This window comes from Hypanus sabinus, chromosome 10 (assembly GCF_030144855.1).
Source record: "Hypanus sabinus isolate sHypSab1 chromosome 10, sHypSab1.hap1, whole genome shotgun sequence".
Taxonomy (NCBI): Eukaryota; Metazoa; Chordata; class Chondrichthyes; order Myliobatiformes; family Dasyatidae; genus Hypanus; species Hypanus sabinus.
In genome coordinates this window covers 129,849,705-129,863,136 of record NC_082715.1, presented here as the reverse complement: position 1 = coordinate 129,863,136, position 13,432 = coordinate 129,849,705, and the positions used below count along the sequence as shown (strand labels likewise).

The 13,432-nt window shown below is 39.9% G+C and overlaps 1 protein-coding gene across 1 annotated transcript in view; it reads left to right on the top strand.

Annotated features, from left to right (window-relative positions):
• Positions 1-13,432, top strand: part of cdc40 (cell division cycle 40 homolog (S. cerevisiae)) — a 124,944-nt gene that overhangs the window by 47,437 nt on the left and 64,075 nt on the right. Inside the window, exon 4 of the mRNA XM_059982946.1 lies at positions 9,376-9,465. Within this exon, the coding sequence (XP_059838929.1) occupies positions 9,376-9,465 (90 nt within the window). The remainder of the gene's footprint in view (positions 1-9,375; positions 9,466-13,432) is intronic.

Below are 13,432 nucleotides of genomic sequence, written 5' to 3'. Positions count from 1 at the left end.
GGGTGGAGACAGAAAGATCAAGAAAGGGGAGGGAGGTGTTGGAAATGGACCAGGTAAATTTGAGGACAGAGTGAAAGTTGGAGGCAAAGTTAATGAAGTCAACAAGCTCAGCATGTGTGCAGGAGGCAGCGCCAATGCAGTCATCGATGTAGCGAAGGAAAAGAGGGGGACGGATACCCATATAGACTTGGAACAAAGACTGTTCCACAAAGCCAACAAAAAGGCAGGCATAACTGGGACCCATACGGGTGCCCATGGCTACACCCTTGGTTTGGAGGAAGTGGGAGGAGCCAAAAGAGAAATTATTGAGAGTAAGAACTAATTCCGCTAGACGGAGGAGAGTGGTGGTAGAGAGGAATTGGTTAGGTCTGGAATCCAAAAAGAAGCGAAGAGTATATAGGGACTGGACGTGCATGGTGAAAATAAGGCAGTGGGGGCCAGGGAACTTAAAATCATTGAAAAAATTCAAAGCATGAGAAGTGTCACGAACATAGGTGGGAAGAGATTGAACAAGGGGGGATAAGACAGTGTCAAGGTATGCAGAAATGAGTTCAGTGGGACAGGAGCAAGCTGAGACAATAGGTCTACCTGGACAGGCAGGTTTGTGGATCTTGGGTAGGAGGTAGAAACGGGAAGTGTGGGTGCTGGGAACTATGAGGTTGGTGGCAGTGGATGGGAGATCCCCAGAGCTGATAAGGTTGGTGATGGCATAGGAGACATTGGCCTGGTGCTCCTTAGTGGGGTCATGATCAAGGGGTAAATAAGAGGAGAGTTGTCAGAGAGTTGTCGCTGTACCTCGGCCAGGTAGAGGTTAGTACGCCAGATAACAACAGCTCCCCGCTTAACAGCAGGTTTTATATCCCTACCATTTTCACTCACTATCCTCATGCAATTTGACAGAGCTTGAACAGTTTTGTAAAGAAGAATGGCCCCACCCACGCATGCTCAATGACTTAATGATATTACGTCCTGTTTAGACCTTGAAAAAATTCATTATTCAATTCTTAATTCGGATATAAAGTTTCATAAGGTCTGGGGACCTTTTATTGAGTACTTTCATAACTTTCCTCTTAAGGTTTTTTCTTCAGTCCCTTTCAGCTCTTTTTTTTGGTAGTAGGCATTATTATCTTCTGTTTTCAAGTGTATTTACAGTTTTGGGGGTTTGAATGTCCTGATTTATATTCTCTATATTGTGTTGTGGTTGGTCTGGAGTTTTTTTTTGCTGTGGGGCTTGGGGAGGATACTAACTTTACATGACTTCAATTTGGGTGCTTTCTCAATTATCTTTTTTGTATTATTATTGTATATTTATTTTTGCACTGTATTAATTTTTTTATTTTGGTTTGGGGTTTTTTCTTTTCTGTAGTGTTGTAGAAAATGCATTAAAAAACCAATTAAAAAAAAAAGAATGGGGAAAAATTGCAGTGTCCAGATGTGCAAAGCTGATGGAGACCTATCCACACAGACTCAAGGCTGTAATTGCTGCCAAAGGTGCATCTACTAAATACTGACTTGAAGGGGATGAGTAATTATACAATCAATTATTTTGTGTTTTGTATTTCTAATTAATTTAGATCACTTTGTAGCGACCTGCTTTCACTTTGACGTGAAAGAATTTTTTTTCTTTTGATGATCAGTGTAAAAAATATATCAAATTAAATCCGTGGTGATTTAATGTTGTAAAACAATAAAAAATGGAAACTTCCAAAGGTGGTGAGTACTTTTTATAGGCACCGTATACTTAAATTGCTGTACATTTCACTGGGCTAATTTTGCATCCATATCCTGATGCTTCCTTTTAACCTATTCTCAAGACATCCTTCCTAAAGCTTTTCAATATATAATATCTATTTAAATTCCTCAAAGATTATGTCAACTGTGGTAGAGCGGAAGCCATTTCATCAAAGAATCGGTCAGTCATAACGTTCTTTAAACAAACCCATGTAGCTTCGTTGGTCAACATACCTTCCAGATGTTTATCCACTATGTTGATTTACAGTATTTGCCTGGTCATCATTTGCTAATTTGACTGATCCTGTCATTTCCTGAATTACAGTGCCATGAAAAAGTATTCAGCTCCCACAGCTATTTTTACATTTTACTGTCTCATTTTCTAAATTAAAAATATATTGAAGTAGGATTTGTTCGGTTAATCTACAAAACGTGCATCATTTCAAATCAAAAGAAAAATTCCAAAACCTGTCAACAAATTACTAAAAATTAAAATCCAAAATTATGAGGCTAAAGAGATATTAATCCCTATTGTAGTTACTATGCTAACTTCCCTCAGATGTACAATACTGCAATACCTTATAACTCATTCAATTTGTTGATGTAGAATATAGGAGAATCACCTGTTTTCAGTGAACTCGGAAGAATATATCCCCCCCCCGTAAAGTTCAACAGTATGGTAGATTTTCAGCAGACCAAACCAAAATGAAAGAGCATTCAAGACAAGTCAGGGAAATGACAACAGAGAAACACAAGTCTGGGGAAGGGTACAAGACCATCATCTCAAAGGCATTGAACATATTTTAGAGCTCAGTGCAGTCCATCATGAAAAAGTGGAAAAAAAAATGAAACCACAGCCATACTGCCTACACCAGGTTGTTGCTCTAAACTTAGTCGCTGGAGAAGAGTGGCACTTTTAAGAGAGGATACTGTGGTGCCCCACAGTCATTCTGGGTGAGCTGCAGAAGTCAGTGGCTGCAACTGGAGATGAAATTCATGGCTCCACAAACTCTAAAGGCTAACATAAGAAGCGTATTTACGTTAAAGTAGCAAGGAAGAAGTCCTTTTTTTAAAAAAAAAAGCATATCCTTGCCCATAAATACTTTGCAAAGCATCACTTAGAAGTTACGGAAAAGATGTGGAAATGGGTCTTCTGGTCGGATGAGACTGATGTGGAACTTTTTGGTCTCAGTACTAAGTGGTACATGTGGCGTAAATCTATTACTGTGCATCAGACAGTTAACACCATCCCTATTGTAGAAGAACGAGGACAAATCTTATTGAAACCTACCGAATATTGAAAGGCCAGGATAGAGTGGATGTAGAGAAGCGATTTCCATTCATGGGAGAGTCTAGGATCAGAGGGCACAGCCTCAGAATAGAAGGTTGTCCCTTTAGAAGAGATGAGAAGGAATTTCTTTAGCTAGAGGGTGGTGAATCTATGGAATTCATCGCCACAGACAGTTGTGGAGACCAAGTTGTTATATATATTTAAAGCAGAGGCTGATAGGTTCTTGATCAGTAATGGTATCAAAGGTTAAAGGGAAAAGACAGGAGAATTGAGTTGAGAGGGAAAATAAATCAACCATGATCAAGTGGTAGAGCAGACTTGATAGGCTGAATGGCCTAACTCAGCTCCTATATCTCTCAACATAAGCTTCTTTTTTTCTGCTTTATATTTAATGTTATTCTTTTATCATGGACATCTTTGTACTTGAGAGAGCACTCCCATACCTCAGAAGCTGTAGAAGGATGACAGAGAACCGTGGATGATGTAAGGAGTGAATGTTTAATTTGGTTGATGGTGTCAGTCAAGCAGGCTGCTTTGACTGATCGGCACAAACTTGCTGGCAGTTGCTGAAACCACACTCCTCTAGGCAGGTGTGGTTTCAGTGACTGATTTATGTGGTCTCAACGACTGATTATTGTAAATTGAAAGGCTTTGAAGTATCAAGCTAAGTCACACCACAAGATACCCACTCTTTACCCTGTTCTTGTGACTTTGATATTTATGAGGCTGGTACAGTTCAGTTTCTAATCACAGTTGACCTGCTGTTTGTGGATGGTGGGGATTCAGCAAGGTATGTCATTGGAAGTCAAGCGTAATTGTTAAGCTCTCTTGATAGAGACTATCTGGTGTGATGGAAAAAATGCATTTTCCATTCCATGTGATTGTTATTTGAGTCTTGCCTCATGCTAGAATTGAACTGTGCGCAACCATCACTTTGGCCTTACAATGGAAGGAAGATCATTGTCTTAGCAATAGAAGACCTGAGGAACTCGTGCAGAAGCTGCTGGAGAACCCAGTGATTCAAGCAGCACCTGTAAAGGTGAATGGATAGTTGACATTTAAGTGTTTTGAGTTTAAAGGGGAGATAGCTGGTATAAAGAGGTGAGGAGAATGGGTGAAGCTGATGTGTCAGGGGTTGGGTGGATCCAGGTGAGGAGTTGATGGGCAAATGGAGCCAGATGTGGATGGGAAGGGTGGAGATGGTAGCAGAGGCTGAGAGATGATAGTGGGCTGCAAATTATTGAATTTAATAAGAAAGGAAATCGATGAGTGGATCAGAAACTGGGCAGATCAGAATGCAGTGGGAGGGTATAGGGGCTGCAATGTGTTGTATGTGTATGGGCGATTGGCAGGCAGAACTAGGTGGGGAATGGGAAAGAAATCGGGTAACAGTGGGCTAGGGGTTTGGGGGTGGTTGTTGGGGAAAAAGAGGATTAGTGATTGATGGTAGAAACCCAAAGTGGGCATTCATTATTTGCAGTGGCCATTAGTAATAGCAGGATCGCACTCCTCTACAATCTATGATCCTGTGACCAGATGCCCTTTTTTTTAACCAGTATTATATACCAAAGTAGAAGAGGAATGTGCAAGTATATTCCGGAGCATTACTTATACTGAAGAGTAAGCTACCGGCTTGCAGGAGGGAAAGCATTTATGCTATAAGTAAAACTAGCAACGCCGCAATAAATGAATCAGATCAGACTCCGGTGGTCTACCACCAGGCATCATTCACTTGGATAATCACCACATGTTCAGGAAGCTCCTGAACTGGATGCTCCAAGTAATTCCAGATGTTTTATAGTGAACTTGAGTCACTAAGTCACCTTTCCTTCACAAAGTTATTGTGGTTATTGTGGAGATATATGGAACAGAATGCACAAGTAATGCACAACCTCTACTGGTCTGCTAATGACAGTCAATTCCCTGTCCTGTAAACCACCGGAAGACTGGATACTGAAAATAAAAGCACTAACTATGTAGTAATCTAAAACAAAATGGTGATGAAAACTGAAAATGAAAAAGCAGTGAAACCTCCTAATACATTTTATTTTGGAGAATGTTATTTGTGGTAACGTATATGTACTTTGATAATAAATTTACTTTGAACTTTGACTTTACACTGGTTTTATAATTACCTTAAATAATAAATACTTGTTTTCCTTTCCAGTTTTTAAAATCCTCTTTAGTAAATAAAACTACTCAGCAGTTTTAACACAGAAATAGAGGATTTTGGGCTAGCCATGTTTGCTTTCAATCTCCACATGAGCAAATAATCCTAATCAAATCCTATGGAGTCGATTTTCATTTTACACATGTGTTTGCATTTGGATATCTTTCAATTTTTTTTTGTTATTTTCTTTGTTGGCTCCAGCAATAACACGTAGCTGAATGTTGTTTTTGATACAGTAAAAGGCTAGTTGTTCTATATTAGTTACACTATCTGGATTGTGCAATTCTTGTGTAACTGAGCACCAGAGAATTGTTGGTTCCCAAATCCATTCATTAGAATAAAATAGCAGAGAATGTGTGACACACATCAAAGTGCCCTGGAGACAAAATTGATTCTTTTAACCCCCCCCCCCCCCCCCACCTCAATCCTTTTACAGGTTTTGATGTATTAGATGTTCTTAATCATTTTCATTCCCATATCTTAGCAATTAGCAGAGCACTTTGAAATCAACTTGCAGACAGCTTTGCAGCTTTACACATCTGTTAAAAATCATGTGCTTCAAAATAATTTCCCGGCCTGAGCCTGGGGCATTGGCATTTATATATATATATATTGCTTTATAAAAGTTATTTCTGTACAAATTGTTCAGCCTGTTTTGTCAAATTCTTAGTGTCTCTATGCAAATATGTGTTACTTCAACGAGATTTTATGTTCAAGGTCATTCCTCTGGTCACGCTTCATAGTGTTTGTTGCATCAATTTATAAACCGTGTTATCACTTAGATTATTGTTCATGTGATGATGCCACAATTGCTCATTTTTTTGCATCTTTGATTAATCATGTTGGATATAAGAGATTTTCTGGAACTTTGAGAAATTGAAGTAATTCATTACACAGTTTTTGCTGTGTTCACGTTTTTATATAGAATGTAAAACATAGAACATTACAGCAAAACACAGGCCCTTCAGCCCACAATATTGTGATGACCTTTTAACCTACTCAAAGATTTATATAACCCTTCCCTCTCACATAGTTCACTCATTATTTTCTATCATCTTTGTGTCTATTGAAGAATCCCTTAAATGTCCCTAATGTATTTGCCTCTACCACCACTGTGTTGTGTTCCAGGTACTCACCACACTGTGTGTAAACAAAACTTACCTTTGTCATCCTCCATATACTTTCCTCCAACCAACTTAAAGTTATGCCCCCTTGTATTAGTCAATTCCACCCAGGGAAAACGTCTCTGCTGTCCACTTGATTTATGCCTCTTGTCATCTTGTACACCTCTACTGTCACCTCTCCAAAGAGAAAATCCCTAACATTCACCCTCTCCTCATACGACATGCTCTCCAATCCAGGCAGTACTCTGGTGCACCCTCCTTCCCATGATGAGGTGACCAGAACAGAATACAATATTCCTAGTGTGGTCTAACCAGGATTTTATAGAGCTGCAACATTACCTCAGAGCTATTGAACTTAATCAGAATCAGGTTTAATAAAACCAGCATATGTCATGAAATTTGTTGCTGTGTGGCAGCAGTACATTGCAATACATAGTAATAAAAACTATAAATTACAATAAGTATATATTAAAAAACAAATATATAGGGCTTAAAGAGACGGACAGGAAGAAGCTGTTCCTGAAACATCGAGTGCAGGCCCAAGTCCTTGCTTAGACAGAGAGGTTGATTCTAGCCATCACCAACATCTCAGAACGCTTCACATAGTAGATGTGAATACCACTGGACAATAGTTGTTGACGCAATTCACTCTGCTCTTCTTGGGTGCTGGTATCACCCTTTTGAAGCAAGTGGGAACCTCTGACTGCAGTAGTGAGAGATTGAAGACATCCTTTAACACTCCCACCAGTGTTTGGCACCGGTTTTCAGTGCCCTAGCCAATACACCATTGGCCTGAAAATTGCAAGGGTACACCCTCTTGAAAGATGTTCTGATGTTGGCCCCCTGACTAAAGAAGCCCAGCGCACTATACAGCTTTTTGACAACCCTATCAATGTGAGCCTCAGCTTTGGGAGATCTAGGAACATGGACCCCAAGATCTCCTTGTTCATCCATACTCCTAAGCTTAGAACCATAGAACACTACAACACAGTACAGGCCCTTCAGCCCTCCATGTTGTGCCGACCCATATAATCCTTAAAAGAAAAGTACTAAACCCACACTACTCCCTAACCCTTTATTTTTCTTTCATCCATGTGCTTGTCCAAGAGGCTCTTAAATACCCCCTAATGTTTAAGCCTCCACCACCATCCCTGGCAAGTCATTCCAGGCACTCACAACCCTCTGTGTAAAAAAACTTACCCCTGATACCTCCCCTAAACTTACCTCCCTTAATTTTGTACATATGTCCTCTGGTGTTTGCTTTTTTTTGGATGTTTTTTCTTATTTTTACTTTTTTTTAAGCATCCTGCTATTAACCCTGTATTCTCCCTATAAGTTTGAGCTTCCTCACATTTCTTCCGGATTTCTACTCCATCTGCCACTTCTCATCCCAACTTTGCATCCTGTCAGTGCCTCATTGTAACCTATGACAACCTTCTACACTTTCACAACACCTCCATCCTTCGTGTCATCCACGAAAATACAAACCCACCCTTTTACTTCCTCATCCAAGTAATTTATAAAGATCACAAAGAATAGGGGTCGCTATTCTCACTCTAATAATCCTCCCGTTCTTCACATACGCATAGAATGCTTCTTGGGGTTTTCCTTAATCCTATTTACCAAGACCTTCTCATGCCCCCTTCCAGCTCTCCCGTCCAGTATTAAACTTCTTCCTGGCTACCTTGAAACTCTAGAGTTCAGTCTGATCCTTGCTTCCTGAACCTTAAGCAAGCTTTCTTCCTCATAACTGGATATTCCACGTCTCTTATCACCCATTATTCCTTCACTCTACCATCCTTTCCCTACCTCAGTAAGACACACCTATCCAGGACCCCAAACAATTACTCCCTAAACTTCTCATTTCTGTCCAGAACCCCATGCAGTGCTCCCTAAACACTTCATTGCTATTGTGCATTTCCCCAAGTACATCTGTTCCCAAATTACACATGCAAATTCCTGCCTAATAGCATCATAATTCCCTCTTCTCTGAATTAAATACCGTCTGCTCCTATGCCTCTAAGGCAATTGTAAAGGTCAGGGAGTTGTGTTCACTGTCTTCACAAAACTCACCATCGAAGAGATCTGACACCTGACCAGTTCATTGCCTAGTACCCAATCTAGTATGTCCTCTTCTGTAGTTGGCCTGTTGACATATTGTGTCAAGAATCTTTCCTCGACTCACCTAACAAGTTTCACCCCATCTAAACCTTTTTCATTAAGGAGGTGCCAATCAGTATTAAGAGAAGTTAAAATCACCCATGACAACAATCCGTTTCCAAAATCTACCTTGCAATCTGCACCTCAGTATCTGTTGCTATTGGAGGTGGGATCTATTGAATAATCCCAATATTGTTATTGCTCACTTCCTGTTTCTGTTATCTACCAACGATGACTCATTAGACGATCCCTTCAGGACATTCTCCCTTTCTGCAGGTGTGATGCTATCCCTGATTAGCGATGTCTCTCCCCACCTCCTTAACACCTTCCCTGTTCCTTTATAATCATCTAAACCCTGGAACATCCAGCAGCCATTCGTACCATTGTGACAACCAGGTCTCTGTAATGGCCACCATGTCATAGTTCCATGTACTGACCTATGCTCCAAGTTCATCCTTGTTGCTGACACTTCTCGCATTAAAGTAGAAACACTTTATCCCATCCAACTGTCTGCAGTTTTGCCCTATTAACTGCCTGTCCTTCCTCATGGACTTTCTACATGCTGCATCTACCTGTACACCACCTACCCCATCCTCTGATCTATCAATCTGGTCCTAAACCCTCCCAACAACTCGAGCAGACCTGCCTGCAAGGATATTGGCCCCCCTCAAGTTCAGTGTTACTCATCCTTTTTTAAATGGTTCCTTCATCTAACTCATCTTGACATGAGTAAGTCTGGAACATTGTTTGAAGAATTCACCATCTTAATATTGTCAATTTTTGTTGCATCTCTTAATCCTCACTGAAGTTTGAGGGAACACAAATGTGTGTTGATTGACTTTAACTTATCTTTCATTTCTATAACTTGCCTTTTTAAAAACATTTTATTCTAATTTTAGGTTATGCTTTGGATCCAACATTAGACCACAGTGAAGTTCCAGCAGGGGACACATATATTGGTAGTGTTGAAGATGCTGAAAAGAATCAAGGTTTGTGTTGTGAACTCAAAAATGGAATCTAAATTTTATGACTTGTTAACTTTCAGCTCGGGAATTTGGTTACTATCAGTGTGCTATCCTTGGTGTGTAATGGCAACATTTTGTTTGTAGATAATATCACTGTAGCATACTTAGAGGGGTGGAAGGTAATGATACCATTAAGTTGTAACTTTTTGTCCTTTTAATTAATTAACAAATATTTTATGAACCTAATCTAGGGTCTATTCCTGAAATTCCCAACTACCCTTTTACTTTCACAATGCTGCCTGACTTGCTGAGCTCTTCCAATAGCTTGATATTTTGCTCCAGTCTCTTGCGTCACCAGTGTTCTCAGTCATTTCTGGGTTCCCTGGTCTGTTACAATAGTGAGAATTAACTGGTTGTTTAGTTATGCTAAACCCTCTCCGCGTCCCTCTCCACCTTGCTAACCCTTACTCCACTCCTTCTCTTCGCCTTTTTTATTCTGGCTGTCTCTCCTCTCTTTCAGTGCAAATGAAGGGTCTTGACCTGACACATTCACTGTCCATTTCCCTCCATAGATGTTGCCTGACCCACTGTTCCTCCAATATCTTTGTGTTGCTCCAGATTCCACCATCTACAGTTTCTTGCTTCTCCTCACTGTCCAACCCACGGTTGTCAGTAAGAATCATCTCAACATTGATCAGAAATTGAATCTGGAATCTTTTCTGTACAATTTTGAGATTAGTCAGCATCTCTAAATCATGCTATGTTATCTGTTGCAGATTTGGAACAGACGGTGAGGTGACAAGCACAAGTATCTTTTCCCTGTCCTAAATATTTTTCTTTCCTTGCAAATCTGGACATGTCAATTTTTGTTCAATTTCATTTTGGAATTACAGACAATTATAAGAAAACAAATAATAATATCTGATAAATGGGATATCTGAGACTTGCTTTTCCATAATTTTCCACGTATTTAAGATGCATTTCTGTGAGTCTATGAAACTGCGACTTCATAAATTGGATCTGTTGAAATGTCTTTGGTAAATGAATTGCATTATTATTAGCTTCTTAAAAAACATTGCCTAAATTTCTGTCCCCAGTTAAAGTTATGTCTTTTTGTTTTTGAACTTCTAATCTTTCGAAAAAATGATTGTTTAGAAAAAATCAACTTAAACAGTTTGATTTTTTTATATATATAAAAAGCCACAGACAGAACAAGCAGTGAACAGTCACATGCATTTTACCTCAGGAACTTGAAACAAATCCACTCCAGATTAAACAAATGCATTCTTACTTGGCAGCTTTCAGGATGTTTGAAGTGGAAAATAGTGGGGGAAAAAATTCTATTGATAAAATTAGGTTCTTGCCTGGTTGGAACTGAGGCCAGAGGAAAATGTATTCCTGACCTGGAAGTGGTTTATGACATAAGGTAGAAAGCTTTCCAATCCAACAGTTAATGAATACAAATTAAAAAGGAAAGCATTTTTTGTTACTCTAGATTTCCCGCATCTGCAGAATCCCTTGAGTTTATGAATACAAATTAGTATCTTTAAATCAAAACAAGACCCATCTGGAGCAATTAAACCTTTCTAATTCCATACAGGTATTTTTAAATTGAGTGAGAATAATATTTTTACACTTTTTCTTGGAAGTTACCAGTATCCATTCTTGCAGATGATGAATGATCAAAAGCACTGTGACCTTGTCTTTCTGCAGAACTCAGTATGTCCATGCTATCATTAACCAACCAGAGTGCATAAATGGAAAATATTCTAGTTTGTGAATGACTGTGTGATTTGTGTGTATGATGCCAGATAAAGCCAGGCAAGCTCATGAGCTATTAGCATCACCATACAACATCATGAACAAGTGAAGAGTCTCGGCCCAAAACATCGACTGTTTATTCCTCCCCGTAGATGTTGCTTGACCTACTGTGTTCTTGCAGCATTTTGTGTGTGTTGCTCCAAATTACCAGCTTCTGCAGAATCTCTTGTGATCATGAACAAGGTTTCTAGGAAACTCCAGAGAAGTTCTTTGAATCTAAGGAATGCATCCCCAACCAGGATGTACAGAACTTTAATTTACTACTTTTTATGTAATGTTAAAGTATTACCAGTAATTCTATCAGCAAAATACTGAACTAATTTCCCATTATTGTAGTGAAGTACACATCCAGTAGCAGTTTTGGTTGCTGATGTCAAAGGAAGTAGGGGAACATACCCACTAATAAATACTGACTAGTCCATTACTCATAATCAATTTATTGAAAATTACAAATGCTTGCTTGATTTTTCTTTTGGGTCGTGAATTGGAGTTGCTTCAAGATTAGTGTGACTTGTTTAAGCTGTAACTCGCAATTGCAATTTACTTACTATCAGACAGGGGGCACCCAGCATTCTTCTACAACCTGTTGGAGCTGCGTGCAATATATATTTACCCATTCTATTTAGTACAACTTTAAAGGGGAATAGCTAATGTAAGGACTGAAGCAAGTTTTAAAAAAACAAAAACGATGAGATGAATTGGTGCAAGCAGGTGGGAGTTAAGGGTTGTTGGGAAAAGGTGGGTAGGTAGAGATGAGTTCATGGCCAGATCAGCCATGATTTTATTGAATGGCAGAGTGGGCTCGACAGGCCAGATGGCCTACTTCTGCTCCTATTTCTTATGTTCTTAAACTCCATGTATCCTTTAACTGGATGTGATTGCCCCTGAGGCTCAGTAGGGAAGGGTAAAGTCAGACAGAGCAATAGTGATAAGAGACTCTATAGTTTGGGGGGTGGGGGGGCGCGCGGACAGGAGATTCTGTGGCCGTGAGAGAGAAGCCAGAATGGTGTGTCACCTCCCGGGTCCTGGGATCCAGGATGTCTCAAAGCAGCTGCAGAAGATTCTCAAGAGGAGAGGCTGAGCAGCCAGAGATTGTGGTGTACATTGGCACCAATGACATGGGCAGAAAGGGGGAAAAGGTCCTGCACAGGGAGTTAGTGAAGAGGCTGAAGAGCAAGACCTCCGAGGTGGTAATCTCCTGATTACTCCCACTGCCAGGGCAGGAATAGGATGATTGTACAGATGAATGAGTGGCTCAAGGAGTGGAGCAGGGAGCAGGGTTTCAGATTTCTGGATCATTAGGATCTCTTCTGGGGAAGGTATAACAGGTACAAAAAGAATGGGTTACATCTGAAACTGAGGACATCTATATCCTTGCAGGCAGGTTGGCTTTTGGAAGGGTTTAAGTTAATTTGGCAGGTGGATGGGAACCAGAGTGATGGGGCTAAAGATGGGCAGTTGGTATACAAGTAAATGCAACATATAGTGAGACTGTGAGGAAGGACAGGCAGATGATAGGGCATAATTGCAGTCAGTGGGATGAGTTCATGTGTAGCATAGAGGCAAAATTGAAAAGAGTGCTGAATACAGGACTGAAGGTGTTAGATTTGAATGCTCATGGTAGTACGGAATAAGGTAGATGATCTTGTAGCACAGCTATAAATTGGCAGGCAAGACATTGTGGCAGTCATTGAGTTATGACTGAAAGAAGGTCACAGTGGGAGCTTAACATCTAAGAATACACGTTGCATCAAAAGGATGGGCAGAAGGGAAGGGTAGCACTGTTGGTTAAAAATGTAATCAAATCCTTAGAAAGAGGTGATACAGGATCAAAAAATGGAGAAACCTTATAGGTAAAGTTAAGAAACTACCAGGTTAAAAAGACCCTGATGGGAGTTATATACAGGCCCTGAACTATAGCCAGGATGTGGGATATAACTCACAACAGGAAATAGAAAATGCATGTAAAAAGGGCAATGTTGCAGTAGTTATGGAGGATTTCAATATGTAGGTAGATTGGGGATAATCAGGTTAGTGCTGGATCCCAAGCAAATTATGTAGAATGCCTAAGAAATAGGTTTTTTGAGTAGCATTTAGTTGAGTTCGCTAGGGGAAAAGCAATTCTAGAATGGGTGTTTTTCAATGAAACTGACTTGATTAGGGTAGCTTA